Source organism: Solanum stenotomum, chromosome 5, assembly GCF_019186545.1.
Source record: "Solanum stenotomum isolate F172 chromosome 5, ASM1918654v1, whole genome shotgun sequence".
NCBI lineage: Eukaryota > Viridiplantae > Streptophyta > Magnoliopsida > Solanales > Solanaceae > Solanum > Solanum stenotomum.
In genome coordinates, this window is record NC_064286.1 from 49,238,118 (window position 1) to 49,264,131 (window position 26,014).

General features: G+C 31.7%; 2 protein-coding genes across 2 annotated transcripts; both read right to left on the reverse strand.

The window, feature by feature from the left end:
* Positions 1-2,392: 2,392 nt before the first annotated feature.
* Positions 2,393-3,875, reverse strand: LOC125865265 (uncharacterized). The gene has a single exon (XM_049545466.1). The coding sequence runs from the start codon at positions 3,850-3,852 to the stop codon at positions 2,485-2,487; it is 1,368 nt and encodes a 455-aa protein (XP_049401423.1). The 5' UTR covers positions 3,853-3,875; the 3' UTR covers positions 2,393-2,484.
* A 13,176-nt stretch (positions 3,876-17,051) lies between these two features.
* Positions 17,052-17,995, reverse strand: LOC125866114 (PRA1 family protein B4-like). Its single transcript, XM_049546411.1, has one exon. The coding sequence runs from the start codon at positions 17,961-17,963 to the stop codon at positions 17,283-17,285; it is 681 nt and encodes a 226-aa protein (XP_049402368.1). The 5' UTR covers positions 17,964-17,995; the 3' UTR covers positions 17,052-17,282.
* Between the last annotated feature and the right edge of the window lie 8,019 nt (positions 17,996-26,014).

Sequence of the window (26,014 nt, forward strand, 5' to 3'; positions counted from 1 at the left end):
AAATTGTTGAGCATTTGTGACTAGGCTAGACTATAGTGGGGTAAATTCTCTTTCAAGCAACTTACCCCGAATCAACCTCGGTTTCTCTTGAACACCGAGTTGCCGCGTTAAGCACAACCTCCGTCTTAGCCCATTCACTCTCTCGAGCTGAATGTGTGGGAGAAGGACTAGGGTTCACTCTCTCGAGCTTAACCCATGTCGGCCCAATACCATCGGCTATCAATTTAGTAGTCTTAGTTTTACTGCCTCTCTCTCGAGCAAGTCAAAAACACTAAGATGAAATCGTATTTACAACTGCAATCCCATTAATTAAGTTCATATACAACTACTAAACAAAATCACATTTGAACAACAAATAAACCATCAACAAGCAAGACCCAACAGATAATTTAACCCATATTTACAAAATCACACCCTAAGAATTGAGGTTTTAGCTAGACATGTAAAAGAGATAAAAATTTATACCAATATCAGTTTCCATCAACTGGGTATGTAGAATTAAGTCTTAAAACACGTTAAGAGTGAAGAATCTTCAAGACCCAAGTCCAATTTCTTGGAGTTGAAACCCTTTGAATCTTCAAGGTCTTAGAACAAAGTATCCAAAACCCTCTAAAACTTAGACTCTCTCAAAAACTGTAATAAGTTCTAATAATAGCAATCATGATGTTCTAGGAATTTAAAACAAGTATTTATAGTGCTTGAAAATTTGTGCTGCGGAGGACCATTCGCCACAGTTAGTCGGGATCGCCGATACACTCAACGATCCGCCTTTTGGTCGATTTCATTGCCTTCCTACTTTATCCTTCTGCCTCCTCGCGTTTTGAGTCGTTGGGCGATATAGTACTGCTTCGCGGAATTGCTCGGTGACGTGCTGACTGCTTCTTATCATCGCGGACTTGACCTTTTCCTTTAGGGCTCAGCACACTAGAATAAAAGGTGATCTCCAGGCCCATCGGCGACTCGCCAACTGGGCTCGGTGATCTTCAGGCCTTCATTTCTTCGTTCTTTTTAGCCGCCTTGTTCCTTCTTACCAAGTAGTGTCCATGCTTTGCCTCAAATTCTAAATACCCAAAACTTAAGGATTTTCATCAGATATTGAGTCAAAATATGCATTTGAGGATACTAATTCTATCAAAATATAGCATTAAATGAGTCCAAATTGTGGACTCATCAGGTCTCGCATCAAGTGTTAGGGTTAGCTCTTGATTCGAAAATCTGATTTGGGTCGGGGTTGGGTCTCAATTCAAAAGTTAGGTCTCAGGGTCGGGTCTTAGATTAGTCGTTAGGTTTAAGTCTCGGATTGAGAGTTGAAAGTTGGGGTCGGATCTCAAGTTAGGGTTGGGTCTCTCTTTGAAAGTTAAGTCCCACATCGAGTGTCGAGATTGAGTCTTCGTTAGGAAGTTGGGTCCCGATTCAGATGTCGAGTCTCGATTTGGGTGTCAATTCTTAGGTTAGGGAGTCGAAAGTTAGTTTTTGAATTGAGTGTTGGGGTTGGTTCCCAATCGGTCATTGAGGTCATGTCTAGATTTGAGAGTCAGAGTCGGGGTCGGTCGTCGTAGTTGGATTCTGATTTGAAAGTCGAGACCTGAGTTAAGAGTCTAGGTAGGGTCCTGAATCACTCGTCGAGGTCAGGTGTCAGGATCAGATCCCAAGTCGGGTTCCGGTTCAAAAGTCAGGTATTAATTCAAGAGTCGGGCTGGGTTGGATCTTGGATCGATCGTTGGGGTTGTATTTTGATTCAAAAGTCGAGACTTGAGTCGAGTCTGAGGTTGAGTGTTAGGGTTGGTTCCCGAGTTTAGAGTGTGGGTCGAGTCTTAATTCAAAAGTCGGGTGTTGGGTAGAGAGTTGAGGTCGGATTCCAGTTCAATTATCGAGGTCGTATTCAGGTTCAAATGTCGCGATCAGAGTTGAGTCCATTCGAATGTTAGGTCTCGAGCAGAATTAGGGTGTCGGATCCCAAATTAGTCGTTGGGGTCCTATCCCTATTCGGATGTCGGGCTCAAAGTAAAGTCCTTGTTTCTCTTCGGATGTCGGGCTTAGAGTAAAGTCCCTATTTGAATATCGGGTCCCAAGTTGAGAACGAGGTCAGGTCCTGAATTGTTCCAATATCGGGTCCCAGCTTGAGAATCGAGGCCAGGTCCCCAATTGGGCATCGGGGTCAGATCCCGAAATGGTCATCAAGATTGTGTCCCAATTTGAATGTCGGTATCGGGTCGTGAATTGATTATCGAAGTTGGTTTGCGGGTCAGAAACTATTTTCCTAAAAGTTATTTTCCACTCTCTAGCCAAAAATATATTTTTTTTCATTCATCAACCAAATATTAGAAATTTTCCCCTCACCAATCAAACATGAGAAAATAATTTAGAAAACAACTTGTTTTTCGAGTTCATACGAAGACCATTATAATCTTTCTAATTTATGTTTCTAGCAGACTATAGTTACAAAAGTATCACAAGTATAATGAATTGAAACATTACATTTTCCTAATTAATATCCTTAATATAGGATGATATATCAAAATCAAAGTTGAGCATAGACAAATCTTCGATATTATCCTCTGGTTGCCAACTATTGCTTGCTCCAAAGTCATCTAATCCGAAAGCACGCAAGTTTTGGTCCTTCCAATCAGCCTGGTTGCTTATTATTCTATCTAGTCGAATCTCGGAATTTGTCTCTGAGTTCTGGAGGTCGATTTGCTGGTTGTATGCATATTTACAATCAAATTGCTTCTCATTCTTCGCATAGTTTAGCTCAGCAGACTCTTGAGGTACTACCATTGGCTTGAAATCAAATGATTCTTCTAAAAACCTCTGAAAATCGAAAGCTTCATCATGGTTCTCTGTCAAAGAAAATATGTCTGATATATTTGTCGCTTCCATTGAACAATTATCTTCCATTAGAAAATGCTCCATGTATTCTAGACGCGTACTAACATCTTCATTCAGGTTTTCAGAAGACCTAAAATCCATGTCTTGTAGCACAATTTGATCATTGGAGTTACAAATTTCATCAGCCCTCGAGAAGTCATCTTTGTTAAACATGACGGTTGGCTTCACGTCTGTTGTGTTTGAGACATCGTTATGTACTAATTCATCCTTGTCAGTTTCTTCTTCCATTACAGGTGTCTCAACTTTAACACAAGATTTTTGAGATTTAGGAAAAAATCTCGAATCGCCCTCCAAATTGGTTAGTTCTATCTCGGAGTTCTCCTCCGTGATTACTTCCAATTCCTCTTCAGTCCAGGAACAAGCAGGTGAACCATGATTAGCATAATCATAACTTAAATCTGTATTTACAACACCACCACCATCATCATCGTCTGGTGTATCTGATGTTTTCAAATCCGATTCAATTTCAATCTTCTCTGCATGAACAACTAAATCTTCATGATCAACAGACGATTGACCACTCGATTCAAGTGAAGATGTTCGAGTAATGTTACCATTACTCGACGTGTCACAACAATTAGGGAAATTAAGTATGGCATTGGATCCATACATAACCTTAGCAGCTTCATCATAAGCAATAGCAGCGTCACAAGCAGTCGAGTAAGTACCAAGCCAAAGTCGCTTTCCTTTGCTCTTATACACAGGCTCGCGAATTTCAGCCACCCATTTACCCCAAGTCCTCTGCCTTACTCCTCTGTATTTACAACCCGAATTCTCAGGACCGCCTTTGCCTGGCATACAACCTTTGTTTGATCCACTGCCCGGAGATTTTCTCTTCTTCTTCACTTGTTCATTGTTCGAATCAACCTCCGGATTAAAATTTCTCCATCTTAATAAAATCTCTTCTATCGAATCAGATCCATTACGCCTTCTTTTCAGTTTCCTGTTAACATAAAAATTCATAGTTATATGAACAGTTTAAAATTAGGGCAAACTTCGTCAAATAATTACAATAAAAATTAAAACTAATTATAAATTGAGAATACTAAGTACTACAAAGTTGGCAAGAGAAGAAAATCACCTCTGGAAAATGTGAGAAGCCATCAAAGATATATATAAATAAATAAATGTTTGATTGGAAGTTTTGTATTTTGGTTTGGTCCAATGAATAGTCGTTTTTACGAATGTTCTTGTTTGTTGTGTATTTATACCGTTGTTTTTGACTTGTTGAAATCCTTTTCCTAATTGAATTTGCATTGGGATTCGTTTTTTGGTAAAAATTAAATAAATAAACAAATAACGTGTTTTTTTTTTGGGTAGTAACGTGTGCTGATGGTGTGAATTACTTAACTATATTTACTATTCTTATCTTAAGTAACCAATTAATTAAGGGATTTTCCTTGGGTACTAAGTAATAGTGCCAAGTTTATCTCTAGGGGGTGACAATGACTTTTTAAAAAATATAGATTTCTTTTAGTATAGATGGTAGGTTTTTATATAAAATTATATAGATTTTTAATTTTAGAAAAATAATTTTAAAATATTAAATTATACCGATTAAATTTATATGTTAAAAGCAAGTTTAAATATAATTTTTGCCTTTGTGCCTAGGTGATGGAAACCACGACAAGCCAACCGATTAACATTCATTAGTCTCAACTACACAAACTATAATGTTAATTCATATTACAGAAGGTAAATTAATTCGTAGCATCTCGGATAATAACTTAATACTTAATCTACAAGAAAAATCAATAGCCTTGTATGTATAGGGGTGTGAAAAATTCGAACCGAGTGATAAATTGAATTGAAAAAAATACTATTAGGTTAAGGGTATTTTTAATGGTTTTATAAAAAAAATTATCGGGTTATCGATTTGATATTAATTTTTAAAATTGGGTTATTGGTAAATCAATAACCCATTAAGACTAATAATTTACTACTTTTACTTGTACATAAATATTAAATATTAATACCAATACCTTACTAGTTATTGTCTTTGTCTTTCGGCCTTCAATTTACTCTTCATAGTGGATTTGAGTTTACAACAACTTAATTTCTCTTTGTATTATATTTGTATAGTTCTTTTCATGTTTGTTTTTATTGTTTCTATTTTATGAGTATTTGCAAAGTTATATTATTGTGTTATCGCGTCAAATTTATTAGAGAAGTCATATATTTATTTTATAAGTATTTTTCTTATTGGTTAAACCAAAAATCCATAAATTGAAAATTGATAAAAAAAATAAATTATCTTATTGATTTGATTATTGGTTTAACGTATTTAAAAATCGAAAATTGAACCGAACCGACCAATGCACACTCCTAGCCTTGAATAACAAGTTATAGAGTATTAGATATTTTTTCTTGTAAGATTTAAATTTTTTAGTATTAGATATTTTTTCTTGTAAGATTTAAATTTTTCTTATTGAATATTCAATATTAGTAGATTCAAATCTTAAGTCTTGTCTTGATTAATTTTGTTACGTGTGATCTAATTAAATTGTTTTGCTCGAGTGATCTAAGTATTTTGTTTTTGCTTAACATTATTTTTACAGTATTGTAAAATAATATGATGGAACTCTATTGTTATTATCTTCCGTGTTTTCTACTTGATTCGCCACCTTTTAAATAATTAAAATATCTAAAAAGTTTTTGTCAAGTCTCATAGAATTATGCATAATATCATGTTTACAACTACACAAATATATAAGATTTGTTTCAATCATGAGTTTCAAAAGCTTTTTATTCATTTTAAATTGTATGTCAAATTAAACAGTATCACAAAAATTGAAACTAAATATATTTTCTAAATTAAAGACAAAAAAATGTTACTCCCTCCGTTCCATTTTATGTGGCAACATTTGACCGGGCACGGAGTTTAAGAAATAAAAGAAGACTTTGAAATGTTTACTAAATTGCCCTTTAAAAAGTAGACTCTTTTTTCTCTCTCCTCATAAATGTATTGGAGTATTATTTTAAGATTAAGTGGGACCAACAAGGATAAAAGAGGAATTGTACCTTTATAAAGTTACCTTATAAGGAAATGTGACATTCTTTTTGGGACTGACCAAAAAGGAAATAGTGCCACATAAAATGGAACGGAGGGAGTATTATCTTTTGATGCTTTGGTGGGCTCCTGTCCATTTTCTTGGTGGCCACGAATTTTGTGTATTCTTTGATTCTTTCCACTTATGTAGAGATCTTTCAGTTTCTACACTACAATTTTGTGACTATTTGTTTCTTGTGCGCAAAGTTAATGCCAAAAGGCCACATAAGAAAATGTGTAATACTCTCTCGATTTCATTTTACTTGATCGATATTGACTTGACATAATTTTATGTGACTTACACGCAAAGAAAGATAAGTATAATAAGACAATGTCAAAAGGTCACCAAAATGTGTAATTTACTTGCATGGTTGAAAATAAGTATATTTATAAGATAAAAGTCACAAGTAATGTGATTGAACCAAATTTAGTTAATGAATAAGGGTCAAAAATATCTTTTAACGTATAAAAAATGACTTATAAATATCCTCTATTTATTCATTGATTTATAAGTATCTCTAGCCTGTTTTATGGGCTAAAGAATACCCCTCAAATTATCACACTATATATGAACTTTCACTTGTTGGCATGAGTTCGATGTCTCGTGCTGTCGTCATGCACCTTATATTCTCCTTCCCCATTTTTCATTCCCCTATCCCCAATTAATTTTTTTTTTAAATGCTATCGAATTTAATTAAAATTTACCATCTTTGATTTGAAATGTCTATCAAATTACTAAATACAAATTGGGTAATGCTAAATGGCTAGAAAATTTAAAAAGTGTATAATATCTTTTTCATTTTAAAATAAATTGATTTTTTTTTACATTTTTTAGTTAAAAGATATTAAAGTTAAAAGGGTAAAATAACATAGATAAAAATCATTCTGACCAAATTCTAGCCAAATTTTCTGACGAAAAGAATTTTTCCATACAAATTTTAGCTAAAAGCACACCCTCTTTATTACTTTATTTTTCTTCTCATCTTTAGAACAGATTAATTAATTGGAGAAATGTGAATTAATCATGCCTAAGGTTTAAAAAAATAATTGGTAGGAGATCGGCTATGTTCTGACTAACGATTATCCCTAATTTTCTATTACAATTGATATAAAGCGATTTGTTGTATGAAAAAGTGATTTATTTTATTGTTTATACAAAGTGAACTATTGTATTTACTTACCTTATTTGTATATTCGCAATGGATAGAAATATACAAACTACAGTCTCCATAGAAAACGGAATTATAACTAGGGGTGTACAAAACCGAACCAAACCGCAAACCGAGTCAAACCGGAAAAAAAACCCGACTATATTTGGGTTGGTTTGGTTTCAACTAAAAAAAACCAACCCGACATTATATATATAATTTTAAAATTTTATTTTATACGTAAAAATATTTACTTTGATATAATTTTTAAATATTTCTTATACTTTTTCATAGTTTTTATCTTTTAACTAGATAATGTTGCCCGTGCTATGCACGGGCCCAATAATATAAATGGTATGTTTTGGGGCTAATAATCGAGTTTTTGAAGCGATTGTTTGCGTGGATAAAGGAATAAGTTTTTTTTATCACAAACCTGTACTTTCTTTGACGGTATTTAAGGCATAATAAGACTACCCACATACAACATTTTTTAAATATTTTATGTTGTCAATTATCATGATTTATAGTATTTTTACGATAGATTCACTTCAAGAATCAGTGGAATTTTTTGTATTTTTTTCAAAACATATTTTATGTTGTCAATTATCATGATTTATAGTATTTTTACGCAATTTTTAAATATAAAAAAAAAAAAAAATAAGACAAATAAATTAAAATGGACCCAATATATGTTATTTTTGTTGTCTCAATTTATGTGACACAAATAAAATTTGGAGAGTCATCCAAATTTTCATATTTTTTTAAAAAATGTTTTAAGTTATTAATTATTGTGATTTATAATATTTTTATGTAACTTTCAAATAACGTACATTACTGGTCACTTTGTCCTAATTTATGTGATATGGATAAAATTACAAAATTAACCCTTTTAAAATGTCTTTCAGATATTTTAAGTTGTTAATTATTATTATTTATAATACTTTTTTGGTAATTTTAAAATCATATGTGTTATTTTTTCTGTCCCAATATATGTGAGTCTGATAGAATTCTGAGAGTCAACCTATTTTATTATATAGCTTTTAAATATTTTAAATAGGTAATTATTGTAATTTTTAATGCTTTTTAAGTCATTTGTAAATGATACATGTTGCTTCCTTGATTGAGACTTTTCCATTTGTGAGATATATTTATATATATTATTTTAAAAGGGAGTTTATGCCCAAGTATAATATATAATATTCAAGATTGGGATTTTTAAAAGGGAGTGTCCCAATCTTGAATATTATATATTATACTTGGGTATAAACTCCCTTTTATTATATAGTAGAATAGAATAGAAAATATATTATTTCATGTTTGAAAGTTATAATTCTTAATGGTGCAATAAAGATTATAGTCCATAGATGTTGGTAATTATAATAAAACTTAAATCATAATCAAATTAATACTAATGCAAAAAAAAAATCAATTCAACACTAAGAATGACAATAATATTGAATATTTGTTCTTTAGTTTTACATAGGTTTAGACAATTAAAATACATAATCTAATTTTAATTTCCTTTAATATTTAGTCATGTAACTAATACTTATTAAACTTATTTTAGCATGATTTAGTACTTTTAAATTATGATCATTGTTATTATTACTTATTAATTTGCAATATTTATTTTACGCGATTTTATTATAATTTTTTTGTTGGATATTTTAGTGTCATTAATCATATCATATTTTGTGTTATTTTCTTAAGAAACACCTTAGATAGTTGTATTTTGGTAGGACTAAAGACATATTTGAAATACAAGTAAATTATATGTTTGTATGAATATTTTACCAAAAATCCAAAAAACCCGAAAAAATCCAAAAAAATCCAACGTTGAAAAACCCGAGTTTTATTGGTTTGGTTTGGTTTATAAATTCAAAAATCCGACACAAATGGTTTGGTTTGATATTTGAAAAATTCGAACCAACCCGGCCATGTATACCCCTAACTATAAGGAAAATTCACGCCATATACACATTTAAGAGTAAATTTTACGGGTTTTAAACATACTTTTAAACAATTCTTACTTATAACAGTTTATTTACGGGTTATGACATATCAATTTAATTTAATTTAATTTAAAAACAATTTCAATTTATTTAATAAATGATTAATCTGTTTATATTTTTATATTATTAATTAATAATATTTAATTAATTTGATTTCAGTTTCTTTTTTAAAACTGAAATCATCAGTTACACATGTTAAGAGATTTACATAGATTAGACTTCCTTGTTTACTGTTACACTCCAAACCTCCCATACCTCAATCCCACCACCCTCCACCCACGCCTATTCAAATCTACACGTCATCACCCCCACTACCCCACTTTCACCTTGTCTCTCCCATTTTTCTCACCAGCCAACTACGCCATTTTCACAATCGTCTGTCCAATTAAATTTTTCAACAAAATCATGTCTAAGAAATCCATTGAAACTCCTCGAAAGAGTCCCAGATTGGTTGAAGGAACTTCTACTTATGAAGTTCATGCTCCAACTTTCAATATATTAACTCGAACACCCCAGTCTAAAATTGTTGAAAATCAGGCGATGGGTGATTCATCTCAGTTGAAGGATCAGAAAGAGCAAAAAAATAAAGCAAAGAAAAGGACGACCCAGACAAATCAAAAGGGAAAGAAGATTATTGAATGAATTTTGGCTTAAAAATAAACGTTCATGAACAGTGCATTAAACAAATTGAAAGACTGAAATTTATAAACATTCTGTATATATTAAAAACATTTTTAATGGCTTTTCATTTGGTAACAACATGTTAATATCATTATGTATTATTTGCGAAAGAAGGCAAAGTACTCTCCAATATCACTATCATACAGTACGGTTGACTGTTGATTTATGACATGGGTCGATAACATTGAGAAACAGTGGAGAGAGTCAAATTGTGACATGAGATCCATTTCTCCCGACCACGATGTTGGACAGTGCATTAGAGGCTTCAAACTGCTTGCCAACATTCCTTGGGACAATGTTGACGATGTCATTATTCCTGTCAGTATTAGTGAGAAATTTCATTGATTTTTTGTTGTATTCCGAATCAAGCTTAGATGTCTACATGTATATGATTCGATGAGGGGAGGATCTGTTCACACCAAGTTAGTCAATGAAGTTGTTGGTAAACTTGCAACAATGATACCACTACAAGAAATTTGAAATAGTTGATTGCACCTTCTACTTTTTTAGAATTACATGCTATTTTTTTTTTACTTTTGGACAACTTTTTTGTGTTTAAGTATTTCATGATGTATAATACCATATGTTTTCTTCCAATCAGATATCATCTACATATGAATTACTGTTTGGCTATTATAATTTCAGGATACTAGTAATATACAGATTTCATACCATTTGGATTCACTATTTTAAAATATCAGTGTGTATCCAAATTGTACAATTAATGGATGAAATGTGTGTGAAATTTGATTAATATGTGTATGACACTGAATTTAATGTTTGATGGTTGAATATTGTATTAATTGTGATATAATATTGGTATACAAATAATATGCATTGTGTGATTATATGAAACTGATTTATTGTTGGTATAATATGTGTGATATAAGCTGAAGTTCGTGTTGGAATGAAACTTGAATAAGATTGGTATAAAGTTTGTTATATATTTACACTATCTTATATATTAATCTGGAACACATTTTATTTCCAAGTATATTAAATTTGTATGAATAATTAATGAATCGCGTATATGAAATATGGAATCTGAAATCTGTACAAATATTTACACTATCTTATATATTAATCTGGAATAAATTTTATTTCCAAGTATATGAAATCTGTATGAATAATTAATGAATCACGTCTATGAAATCTGGAATCTGAAATCGAAAACCTGTACAAATAATTACACTATCTTATATATTAATTTGGAATAAATTTTATTTCCAAGTATATGAAATCGTAAAGAAATCTACATTAGCTTTCTTTTGATCTAAAAAAACCGCACACCAACATCATTGTGGATACTAACAGGGGGACATCTATCACTAACTATATATTTTATCTCTATATTGTGAATATTAACATCTATCATTAGCTGCGATGTTATCGTACTTACTAGACCACTATAAAGACTAGAATACTCATATATAATCCCCTCCATCTGAAAACCAACTTATTTCCCTGTTTCATTAAAAAAAAATAACAATTAGTCTTACATAATACAGAAAAATAAAAATAAAATTATACACACTTATCATTATTTTTTCATACAAAAATCATTAAACTACAAACAGATTTCATTAAAAAATAAAATTTCATATTTCATACCCACTTAAATACAAATTTCATACCCACTTCAATACAAATTTCATACATACAATCATCATTTATACCAAATTTATACATTTCTCATACCAAATAGTTCATTCCTTTCACACAAATTTATACATAATTGACAAAACTTATATAAATAATAACATTTCAAATTTCATATCAACTTAAAACATTTTTCATACAATTATTCAAAATTCTAAATAACTTTTTTTACTAACTAGTTAACACACTTTCATACCAACTTAAAACAACTGTCATACAATTCTTCAAAATTCTAAATAACCTTTTTTTCACATTAGTGAATACACTTTCATATCAAATTCATTACACTTATACTAACAAATTCATTCAAAACTATACATTTTAATTTATTTTTTCAGGAAAAAAAACAGTAATCAATATTATAATTTTGATCTACGTACCCAATCTACAACGATAAAAATATTTATATGTTATACATTTATACTCAAATCTTTCATATATTGCGGCAACTTCTCACGAAATCATTGTTTTGCCAGTATAAAAAATAACCAAAAAACAAAAAATATAGTGACATTAAACCCCTACCAAAAAACAGAAACTTACCAAGAAAATCACTAATATTACAGTTTCACAACAACTAATACGTATTATGAACAAAACGTATTGTTTATACAAAAAAACATATCACATTCAATATAGTGACGATGTACAAAACCAAAATCACAAAATGTGATTTACAGTTTCATTTTTTTTTTTCATTTCAATGAAATTCAAATACAAATAGTAAACAATTAAAAATACTAACCTGAAGGATCCCATCTTCCGCCATGTTTAATTAATATTGATACGTAGTTGTCCATCACAAAAAAATAGGATTTTTCAAATAAAAAAAAACTTCAATTAGTCGCCAGTGACAAAATTTCTGGAAGAAAATTGAAGAGAGAGAAACATGGAAGAAAAATGGATAAAATCAGATTTTTGAATTAATTTTAACACATTAGAGTGAATTAAGGAAACTGAATATTCTTAATTAGTTTGAGATTCCTTAATTCATGCTAATTAATAATTATCTTAAATTAATTCAAATTTAATTGACACCCCTATTCCGTTTTTTTTTTCATTTTTTCGTTATTAATTACATATTATTAATTAATAAGAAAAAACCATAAATAGATTAATCATTTATTAAATAAATGGAAATTGATTTTTAAAATCAGATTTTTGAATTAATTTTAACAAATTAGAGTGAATTAAGGAAACTGAATATTCTTAATTAGTTTGAGATTCCTTAATTCATGCTAATTAATAATTATCTTAAATTAATTCAAATTTAATTGACACCCCTATTCCCTTTTTTTTTTTCATTTTTTCCTTATTAATTACATATTATTAATTAATAATAAAAAACCATAAATAGATTAATCATTTATTAAATAAATGGAAATTGATTTTTAAAATCAGATTTTTGAATTAATTTTAACAAATTAGAGTGAATTAAGGAAACTGAATATTCTTAATTAGTTTGGATCCCTTATTTCATGCTGCTCTTTCCCGGTCAGAGATAGGAAAGAATCCAAAGCTTGCAAGGATGTTAGGCTTCGAACGCTGTTAGGACAGAGAAATTGGAAAGCTAGGACGAAATAGCCTACCTTGAATACAGAATCAATTACCAGACTCATTAATCATCTACAATAAATTCAAATTAAATTACAACCCACAATTTCAGTTTTTTACTTTATTATTTCTAATTCCGTTTTTTTTTTGTTTATCTTTTTATTTATTTTTTAAGTTTTTTCCAATTAATAAAAACATTTCTTTTTTTTTTAACTTGTTATAACCTGAAATTTTTAATGCTATAGCTTGAAAGTCTAAATCTACTGTTATGGCTTGAAAATAGTACTATAATATATGTCATAAATGAAATTTACACTAACTATAACTAAGAAACACAATTATCAAAACTATAGTTATAAAGTCTTATTATATCTATTATGTTTGCTGTTTTTGAAATTTTGTCTTTCCTAAATGCAGCCGGGAGGTTGACTCTCATTCAGTCCAACACTCAGTAGCTTACTAACCATGTTTGCTTTCAATATCATTCAGGTCCAGAAATCATTGAAGATATTTATCTTTTTTCTCCTTTTTTTTGACCATTTTTTTCATTTAATTATTTGTTTTATTTTTAATATCTCATAAAGTCTTTATATTCAAGTACTCAACTTTCCACCTTTCACTATAATATAACTTCTTTATTAGTAATGTGCATATATTCATAACTCTCACAATTTTCAACTTTTCATATTCATAACCTTTAAATATTAAATATGAAACCTTATGGTATTCCTCCATTATTTTCTATATAAATTCATATTTTTTGTTTCATGCTATTCTATGTGAAGTTATCCTTCATTTTCACCATTGTATTATATTCATGCTTTTATTTGACTTGAAAAAGAAGAAGGAGGCTCTTGAATAGTAATAGGCTTGTGAAGTGGATATTAACTTCCCTTCTATTTTTTAATGAGATGTGTATTGTACTATTTCTTTTTTTCTTTCTTTATTTTCTCTCTCTTTTTGTTCTTATTTATCTATGATATGATGCCTCTTGATTTTAATTTTTACACGAAAAAAGCTTTTGAATAGTGATAGATTTGTGAAGTACTGAATATCAACAAGAGTGATGTCTCTCTACCTTTGTTTGACTTGAAAAAGAAGAAGAAAGCTTTGAATATTGATAGGCTTGTGAAGTAGATATGACAAGATCTTAGACAATTATGCGTTGATTTTGTTTTTCTTCTACTTTTAATGACTAAAGTCGTAATGATATGTGTATTGTATTATTTTTTTCTTTCTTTCATTCTTTCTTTCTTGTGTATTTTATGATGCCTCATAAGTATATTTGTATACAAACTTAAAATTTAATTCGAAGCACGAGTAATTGAATTTTAGAAGTATGAGAGTTATTTGTTGTATAATTTCTATTTATATAATTTGGTCTCTTATTTTTCCTCATAAAAATGTCAATAAAAAAGTAATAAAATAAAAGATATAATAATATTATACCAAACAACACGAAATAACCTTTTAATATATATATATATATATAATTAAATTACAATTACTAATATAAATATATGAACACCGTTTAAATAAGAACAAAAGGTTGAAAGGCTTATGCTACTCTTATTTTCTTCGAAATAAATATTAACCTTTGTTCTTCAATTGACAAATTTTCCAACATTTTGTTGTAATAAATCTATAAAAAGGTATATGTTCAATTTTTTACTGGGCAAAAAAAAAAAAAAAAAAAAAAANAAAAAAAAAAAAAAAAAAAAACCACATGTACATATATAACAAAATTAGCTACATTAAATTGAGTTTTACTTATATAATTTTTGAGATATATATCATATAGTTCATGTGATACGGTCGTTAATGAGTGTTGCTAGATGTTACCCTTGATTAGTATTTGATATAATCAATTAACAGTCAGCTTAGTAATGAACCTATGGAAACACATGCACATTAACGAGGGAGACGGACAGATCAAGGTGCATATATAAATTTGCACTTGATCACATACCGAAAGGGCGAGCTGATCAAGATTTGTACAACAAGTTTGTGGCATTTGAAAAGCAGTATGGTGATAGGGAAGGATGCTATAGTTGGAAAAAGTAGGTTTCAGTATGAGGATCAAGTAAGGAAGAATCCTCGTGGTTTATGAAAGAGCCATTGCTAATGTTCCTCCTGCTGAAGAGAAGCGGTATTGGCAGCGATACATTTACTTATGGATTAATTATGCATATTATATGAAGAGCTTGATGCACAAGACATGGAAAGGACCAGATATGTCTACAGGGAGTGTCTTAAGCTGATTCCCCATCAGACCATTGCAGAAAGCTTTATGAGAAGTACTTAGAATGGTCATCTGAAAATTGCTATGCTTGGAGCAAATTCGCTGAGTTAGAGAGGTCCTTGTATGAAACAGAGAGAGCCAGAGCTGTTTTTGAGCTTGCAATTGACCAACCTGCACTGGCTTACATCGACTTTGAGATCTCTGAGGGTGAATTTGAAAGAACAAGAGCACTATATGAAAGACTTCTTAACCGCACGAAACATTTAAAGGTGTGCAAAGTTTGAGGCTTCAACTATTGATGATTCTGATATCAAACAGAAAAACAAGTGTCTGCAACATGCCAGAGATGTCTTTGAGAGGGCCGTTTCTTACTTGAACTGAAAGAAGAAAGAACATGGATATATATGGAAAGCAATTTTGGTGAGCTTGGGAATGCCAATTTAGTCCGTGCCAAACTACCAAGGAAACTGAAGAAGAGAAGGCAAATAGAGACGGAGGATGGTCCAGCAGCGTACGAGGAGTACATAGACTATTTTTTACCGGAGGCGAACAATCTTAACATTTTGGCTTCTGCTTATAAATGGAAGAAGCAGCGGATTGCAACCAAGGATTTGCCAGATTCTGTATTAGCTATAGATTTTTTTACTGTTTTTCTGTTATCTCCCACAACTCTAGTTTCGCTAATACTATAGCTATTTTAAATTGTGGACCTTAAGCTTAATAGGGAAGGCAGATTACTTTCTTATAGACTGCTATATTCCTAGAAGAAAGTTATCAGTCCTGTTTAATTATTGCCATATGTATTGAAATTAGTTTCCTTCATCGCTAAGACGCTAACTATAGAGGTAAAGTTAGGATTTTTAATTTATGAGTTTTGGATCAATGTTTTTTAAATTTTTTTTTTATTGAGTTGTGAATAAACTATTTAAGCATATTAAACAAATCTTTTTAACACATACTAGGTTTAAGCTTCTAGCAAACTCGTAACTACAATGTTGGCTTTCACCCTTTCTGCTACATGAGCAATTGCCAAAGCTCACAAACATGGAATCGTAGGAAAATAACAATCTTAAGGTCATTTCATCACAATGTCATAAAAAACTGGTAAAGAACAAACTTTTGTGTGTGTGGGCGGGGGAGCAAAGTATGAAGTTGCCTTCAAACCAAAAATCTCTGATCTTTGTGATTTACGATTCAATGTTCGTTATCTATTTTGAAGCTCAAGCAAAGCTACGATCCAAGTATGAGGTTGCTTCAAACCAAATATCTCCAATAAAGTTCGATATCTATTTTGAAGCTCGGGCAAAGCTAAGAGCCAAGTATGAGATTGCCTTCAAACCAAAAATCTCCAATCCTTTCGATGTGCAACTCAATATTTGATATCTATTTTAAAGTTCAATTAATTCGTATTTGGATCGAGAAATTTTACTTGAAAGAATAGAGCATTAGCAATTTCATTTCACTTGAATTTCGGAACTCTAATTAAAAATGATAAAATACCGTCCACCACAACTAATAACATTAAAAATCTCCATATAACACAAATACAACATCAAAAGTGAAAGAGTCTGCGCACCATAACCAAGTACTCCCACAACCCAAGTTTTAGGATATTAATTACCCTTTTGACAACAATTTAATACATTAATTATGAAATGTTTAGTATAACAACATGAATAAACATTAGGAGTGATCTTTTTGGTCATGCTGCTCTCTAATTATGTAAATTTAAAATTGAAACATTTGGTAAACATTAAACATACATAACAATCATTATCATGTATCAACAAAAATTAAGAAATAAATCAATCAAATGATTAGATATGTAAACATTCTACTATAACAAATTACATAAACAAAATCCCAAGCAGATCCTGATTATACATTTGCATATTAAAAAAAAAGAAAAACAAAAAAAGAACAATCTCTTTGGATTAACATAATTTTTGATCATCTAATTTTGATTATTCTCTTTATCTACTAATCAATTTCAATTACCTATATAAGAAATCAATTTCCTTGGACCTCAATACGGCGTCGTTGTAGCCTCAAACCCTAGCGGAAACAGCAGCGGGGCCGGAAGTAGGGGCGGCGCCGGCCAAGAAAGAGAGAAACCCAGTTGCCGGAGACTCCTGATCGTCAAGGAAAAGATCCTCAGGAACCCTAAAAGCAGCATGTGTACACACAATTGCGAGACCAATCATCAAAGCAGAAACAAGAACAGATCCAACGCTGGTGAGAAAAATAACAACAACGGAGGAAACGATGAGAACCCCAAGCGTTTCCCGTTCAGAAAACTGCCGACCAAATAGAACCAAAGGCGGATCTGATGGACGGAAAAGGTAAAGAAAAAGCCAAGCAGCGAGGAGACCGGTAAGAAAAATGAGGGAAAATGGGTTTGTAATGAGACTGAAAGCGAGGACAACGGCGAGGAGAGAAAGGTAATTGGTACGGAAATAGGAGTAGTTTTTACGGATACGGAGGGTAGCGTCGGAAACAGATTCGGGTTTAGCGAAGGCGGAACGATCAACGAGTTCAGCCCATGGACGGCGATTGGAGAGACCACCTTGGACCGTTTCGGAGATGCGGTTGATGAATGAACGGAGAGCAGGGGTAGGACCCACACCGGTAATGGTTTGTTGGGTATCGGTGGTGGCGGCGGCGACGGTAGTGGTGGTGGTTTGGGGGTTGGAAATTGGTAGAACTGGTGTTGGTGAAGCGGTTGCCATTGTTAAGAATTTCTTTGGTCAAATGCAGAGAAGTTTGGTGATTGATGTATGGCTAAAAAAATGGGGATTTTGCTTGATTTATACGGTTAATGGAGGGGGTTGACTGATGGAGAAAGGGGATCCAATTTTTCGTCGGTGGATCTAAGCTTGTTCAATGAATTTATTATTGACTAATCACCAGTAATCTCGATTATATATTATAAATACTCCCTACGTCACATAATCTTTCCGTTTTAAAAAAAATGATCTAATTTAACTAATGATTTTTCAGTCTCAATTATATATATGGGGTGTTCACGGGTCGATTTGAAACGGTTATTGATCAAAATTAAAATCAAATCAATTTAATTAGTTTTAAGATTATCAAAATCAAACCAAACCAAACCAAATATAATACATATTTTTTGGTTTAGTTATTCGGTTATTAACCATATATAAAAATAAAAGAAATATTTCATTCAAAACGTGAAAAAAGTTACAACAATCCATTCAAAACGAAAATTCGTTAGAATGATTGACATTACATAACTTTTGATCATTGAGTTAATATGACTAAAGCTTCGAAATTCATTATATTGGCCTAGAAGGAAGAGACATTGACATTTTCAATCTCATAAAGAATTGTCATAGACCCTCATAACCCATATACATGAAACCAATAAGATAAATGGTATCACATTGGACAGCTTTGCTTTCATAAGTAAATTATAAATAAATTTTGATGAAAACATATATATATGATCTTTAAAATTGTTTATAAAATTAATATATTATGTATGTATAATAAAAAAATACATGTATATAATTTATCAGTTCAGTTCGGTTATTGCATTGATTTTTTCCGAACAAAATCATAACCAACCCAAATATTGTCGGGTTTTAAAAATCTAAAACCAAACCAAATTCAATCGATTTATTTAATCAGTTTGGTTCGATTTTTCAGTTTGAATCGATTTTTATACAAACTGTGAACACCTCTCTATATATATACACACTCTTGGTCACCTATTTGATATTCGAATACTCCCTGTGTTTCACACTGTTTAACCAAAAAAGAAGATTTTTCATTATTATGGTTCTAAATTAAAGTATACTTTCTTTGTTTCTATTTGGTTGTCATCATTTAAAGTTAAGTTTTTAATAAGGCGGAATGACTTGGGAGGCCCCCGTACTTGGCTTCGTTTGTCAGTTGAACCCTTCTACTCATCGCTTTGCCAAATGAACACTTAAAACTCAATGAACCTCTATTTTTTAAACCCCTCTGACCATTGATCGAGTTTATGTGGCACTAAAATGGCTTAGTTGGACAAATACGTAACCTCACGCGTTTTGAAGCAAGTGAATACAATATTTTTAATTTAAAATTATCAAAATTATAATACAAAACAATAATAATAATTTTTTTAAAAAAAGTACTAAAAAACTTCTTCTTCACTACACCCCACCCCTTCTATCTTCTTCCCCCACTCCACCCCACCATTTTTCTCTTCTTCTTCAACCTCATCCCCCACCCCTACTCATTTTCTCCTCTTCTTCTTCTTCAACCTCAGCCCACATCCACACCAACCCCTACTCCATTTCTCTTCTTCTTATTTGACGTACACATTATCACAATAAAATCATCAAATAAAAAATTGAAAAAAGTTTCTTTTGCAAGAAAATATACCATTCACCATTTTTATTAACTTAATTCTTTAAGAATTTACATATAAATATATATTTTTTTCAATTTGAAGTTTTCTTGATATCTCTTTTTATCAAATCAAAATAAATAGAACCATAAAACATGTGCAAGAACTAATTATAATCTATCACATTTTGTGATTGAATAAATTTTTGAGTGTGAACTATGAAGAAAAATGAAAATGGTGATTTTTATTTTTGGGATGAAAATGGTAGAAGGTGGGAACAAAAGAAGATGAAGCGGAAGGGAGTGAAATGGTACACAGAGAGAGAAAATTGCATTTTTTAAAATATTATTTATTTTTAAATATTTAATTTATGATGTGTCATTAAAATAATAATAATAATAATAATAATAATAATAATAATAATAATAATAATAATAATAATGTGTCATTAAAAAATGACGTGGTATTTCATGTGTAAAATGAGTGTTCTACACGCACACCCATCAGATGAGAAAGGGGTCTAAAATATTGTGTTTGAATGAGTTTAGGGGTTTAGTTGGCAAAGTCGTAAGTACAGGGATCTAACTTACAAATCGAGTCAAGTACAAGGGTCTCTCAGGCCATTCCACCTTTTAATAAATGAACATGAATTAATTACTTAATTTTTCTATATTGGTCAAATACGTACTTTCAAAGTTAATAACTCTCGAGGTAAAATATGAAGAATAATGTCATTTATGCATTATTTTTGTAAAATGACAAGTATTAATAAACATCTATTTTTACTAAGGACGACACATAAATAAGAATGGAAGGAGTATCAAATTGTTCTTTAATTTTGTGTCCTTGAACATGTCACATGGAAAATCAAAATTAAAATATTACCTAAAAAAAGAGAGTCATTTTCATTTGAAGCAGACTAAAAAGGAAAAGAGTTCAATTTTTTAGGTAGGCATAAATACCGGAAAATCGATAAAAAAACAAAATCGAACTAATTCGGTTCTTCGAATTTTTGGTTCGGTGTCAGTGTTATTTTTTCAAAAGTTCAATTCTTCGGTTCAATGTTCGGTGTAAGGGCCTCAAAACTTCGGTGCACCGAAGAACTGAACTTTTATTAAGAAAAATAAAAATTAATAATAATAATAATAATAATATATATATATATATATATATATATATATATGGTCATTCTCCTAACTAAAATAAAAAGTCAACTAACAACTAAATCATTCATGAACAAATCAAGTAGGAACAAATATACAATTCAATAGTGAACTTCAAGTATTAATTCCCAAGAGGAACCAAAACATATTTTTATCAATGTACGCCAACGGATCTGGCGCCTCAGAGCACCCAAATTTTTTTCCTAAAAAAAATTTGTGAGGAACTCCGTGATGTGTTGGGGAACCACCATGTATATTCACACCATTTTTAACGCCTATTTTCGTATTTGATGGCCCTTTTTAGGAATTACCCAAATTCTTCAACTTTTCGTGTGTATTAGCCCATGGATCTGGCGCCTCTAAGCACCCAAATTTTTTTCCTGAAAAAATTATATGAGGATCTCTGTAATGAGTTGGGGAACCTTCACGTATACTCACACAGTTTTTTTAACGCCCATTCCACACTTACAAGACCTTTTTTATGAATTGCCTAAATTCCTTGATTTTTCGTGTATAATAGCCCATGGATCGGTGCTCGGAGCACCCAAAACTCATTTCTCAAAAAAATTGTGCGGACCTCCATATTGAGTTGGGCAAACTTCATGTAAACTCACACCATTTTTTAAACTCCCATTTCCGCATTTAAAAGCTCTTTTTTAATAATCGCCACATTTCTGATTTTTTCATATGTATTAGCCCATGGATCTGGCGGCTGTTGAACCCAATTTTTTTTTCAAAAAACTCTATGAGGATCTCCGTAATGAGTTGAGGAACCTTCACATATACTCACACCATTTTTTAATGCCCATTTTCGCTTTTACAAACTTTTGGTTTATGAATCTCCCAAATTCTCGATTTTTGGTGTGTATTAGCTCATGGTTATGACGCGCGGAGCAACCTAAATTTTTATATCATAAAACTTTATGAGGACTTTCGTAATGATGACTCACACCATTTTTAACGCCCATTTTTCTATTTACAAACCCTTTTTTAATAATCTCCCAAATTTCTCTATTTTACGTGTGTATTAGGCTGTTGATTTGACACTCGAAGCACCCAAATAGTTTCTCCAAAAATATTATTATTACATTTGTAATAAGTTTGACAACTTTCACGTATACTCACACCATTTGTAATTTCCATTTCCACATTTACATGCCCGTTTTTAATAATCGATCAAATTTTCTGATTTTTTTTGTATGTTTTAGCCCATTGATCTGGCGTCTGGAGCACCCAAATTTTTTTCTCAAAAAACTTTGTGAGGACCTCTATAGTGAGTTGGGAACCTTCACATATATTCACACCATTTTTTTAATGCACATTTTAGCATTTACGAGCTATTTTTTAAGAATCACCCAAATTGTCAATTTTTCATGTTTATTAACCCATGGATCTGGCACTCGAAGAACCGAAACTATTTTTTCAAAAAACTTTATGAGGATTTCTGTAATGAGTTAGGGAATCTTCACGTATATTCACACCATTTTTTAACGCCCATTTACGCATTCACAAGCCCTTTGTAAGAATCGTCCAATATCCCTGATTTTTCGTGTAGATTAGCCCATTGATCTAGTTCCCTAAGCACCCAAAAGTTTTTTCTCAAAATCCTTTATGAGGATCACCTTAATGAGTTGGGGAACCTTCACATATACTCTTACAATTTTTCTAACACCCATATCCCCATTTACAAGACCTTTTTTTAAGAATCTCCCGAATTCTCAAATTTTTCTTGTGTATTTGCCTATGGATCTGGCGCCCTGAGCACCTAAATTTATTTTCTCAAAAAACTTTATGCGAACCTCTGTAATGACTTCTGGAACCTTCACGTATATTGCCGCCATTTTTTCAACTCCCATTTCAGCGTTTACAAGCCCTTGTTTAAGACTCGCCCAATTTTTTTAATCTTTCGTGTGTATTAGCCAATGGATGTGGAGCCAGGAGCACCCAAAACTTTTTGTTTCTCTAAAACTTTATGAGGACCTCCGTAATAAGTTGGGGAACCTTCATGTATACACACACCATTTTTAACACCCATTTATGCATTTAGAAGCCTTTTTTTAAGAATCGCCAAAATTCTCCAATTTTCGTGTGTATTAACCCATTGATCTGGCGCCGAACAAAAAAATTTATGACCTCCTTAATGAGTATGGGAACCTTCACATATACTTACACCATTTTAAAATCCCATTTTTGCATTTACAAGCCCTTTTTAAGAATCGCTTAAATTTTCCAATTTTTCTTGTGTATTATCCCATGAATCTAGCTCCCGGAGCACCCAATCATTTTTTAATGTCCATTTCCGCATTTACAAGCCCTTTTTTAAGAATCGCCCAAATTCTTTAACTTTTTGCACATATTAGCCCATTGATATGGCGCATGGAGAACCCAAAAAAAATTCTCAAAAAAATTTATGGCCTCCTTTTGAGTATGGGAACCTTCATATATACTTAAACCATTTTTTAACGCTCACTTCCGCATTTACAAGCCTTTTTTTAAGAATCACTTAAATTTCTCGATTTTTTTGTGTGTATCAGCCCTTGGAACTGGCGCCCGGAGCACCCAACCATTTTTTAACGCTCATTTCCTCATTACAAGCCCTTTTAAAGAATTTCCAAATTACCCAATTTTTCGTGTGTATTAGCCTATTGATCTAGAACCCGGAGCACCCAAGTTTTTTTCTCAGAAAATTTTATGAGCACCTTTGTAAATAGTTGCGTAACCATTACGTATACACTCACACAATTTTTTTAATGTCATTTTCGCTTTTACAATCCCTTTTTTAAGAATCTCTCAAATTCCACGATTTTCGTGTGTATGCCCATAAATCTAGCACCCGGAGCACTTAATGTCTTTTCTCAAAAGACTTTATGAGAACCTCCGTAATGAGTTGGGGAACCTTAGCGTATACACACACCATTTTAACGCCTATTTCCGCATTTACAATTTTTTTTTAAGAATTGGCCTAATTCATTCATGGATCTGGTCCTAGAGCACCAAAAATATTTTTCTAAAAAATATTTATGAGGACCTCCACAATGAGTAAGGACCCTTCGCATATTTTCACATCATATTTTTCATGTCCATTTCTACATGTACAAGACCTTTTTGCATAATCGCCTAAATTTCCCTATTTTTCGTGTGTATTATGCCTTCGATCAAGCGCTCGGAGCATCCAAAAAAAATTTCTCAAAAACTTTATGATAACCTCCGTAATGAGTAGGGGAACCTTCATGTATAATCACACCATTTTTTTAACGTCCATTTCTACATTTACAAGCCCTTTTTTAAGAATCACTCAAATTCTCCGATTTTTCGAGTGTATTAGCCCATGAATCTGGTGCCTAGAGCACCCTAAATAATTTTTCTTCAAAAAAAATTATAAGGACCTCCGGAATGAGTTGGGGAAACTTTATGTATACTCACACCATTTTTAACGCCATTACTGTATTTACAAGTCTTTTTTTAAGAAACGCTCAAATTCCCTGATTTTTCGTGTTTATTAACCTATGGATCTAGCGCTTGGAGCACCAATTTTTTTTTCTCAAAAAATTTTATGAGGACCTCTGTAATGAGTTGGGGAACCTTCTCGTATACTCTCAAAATTTTTTTACGCTTATTTTAGAATTTTAATGCCTTTTTTAAAAAAATCACTCAAATTCTTCGATTTCTTGTAAGTATTAGCATATAGATCTTGCACTCGAATTACCAAAAAAATTCTCAAAAAACATTATGATGGCTTCCGTAATGAGTTAAGGATCCTTCACGTATACTCACACCATTTTTTTAACGCTCATTTCTGCATTTACAAGCCATATTTTAAGAATTTTTCGAATTCCCTTATTTTTCGTGTGTATTAGCCATGGATCTGGCGCCCAGAGCATCCAAATTTTTTTTTCTTAAAAAACTTTATAAGGAACTCTGTAAAGAATTGGGGAACCTTCACGTGTACTTATACCATTTTTTTAACACCCATTTTCTCATTTACAAGCCTTTTTTAAAGAATCACCCAAATTCCCCAATTTTTCGTGTGTATTAGCTCATGGATCAAACGTCTAGAGCACCCAATTTTTTTCTTAAAAAACTTTATGAGAACCTATGAAATGAATTGGGGAACCTTCACGTATACTCACATCATTTTTTAAACTCCCATTTTCCCATTTACAAGCGTTTTTTTAAAAATTGCCTAAATTCCTCGATTTTTCATGTGTATTAGCACATGGATCGAGCTCCCGGAGCACCCAAATTTTTTTCTCAAAATTTCTTATGAGGACCTCTGTAATGAGTTGGGAAATCTTCGTGTATACTCACACCATTTTTTAACATTCATTTTCGCATTTACAAGCTATTTTTTAAGAATCATCCAAATTCCTTGATTTTTCATCCGTATTAGCCCATTGATCTGGCTCTCGGAGCACCCAAACTTTTTTTCTCAAAACACTTAATCAGTACCTTCGTAACGAGTTGGGTAACCTTCACGTATACTCAAACCATTTTTCTAACGATCAATTTCACATTTAAAAGCCTTTTTTTAAGAATTGCCCAAATTCCGTGATTTTTCATGTGTATTAGCCCATGGATTTGGCGCTCGGAGCACCCTAATTTTTTTTCTACAAAATCTTTAAAAGGACCTTTGTAATGAGTTGGGGAGCCTTCACTTATACTCACACCATTTTTTAAATGTCATTTTCGTATTTACAAGCCCTTTTTTAAGTATCGCTCAAGTTCCCAATTTTTCTTGCATTACTCCTTAGATCTGGCGCCCGGTGCACCCAAAGTTTTTTTCTCAAAAAACTTTATGAGAACCTTTGTAATGAGTTGGGGAATATTCACGTATACTCACACCATTTTTGAACGCCCATTTTCGCATTACAAGCCATTTTTTAATAATCTCCCAAATTCAACGATTTTTCATATGTATTAGCCCACGGATCTGGAGCTCGGAGCAGCCATAATTTTTTCTCAAAAGGTTTATGAGGACCTCCGTAATGAGTGGGGGAATCTTCACGTATACTCAAATCATTTTTAACGCTCATTTCCATATTTACAAGCTCTTTTTTTAAAATCGCTCAAACTCCCCATTTTTTGTGTGTATTAGCCCATGGATCTGGCGAAGGAAGTACCCAAATTTTTTTTCTTAAAAAACTTAATGAGGACCTTCGTAATGAGTTGGGGAAACTTCACGTATATACTCACACCATTTGTTTAACGCCATTTCCGCATTTACAAGACATTTTTTAAGAATCGCCTAAATTTCCTT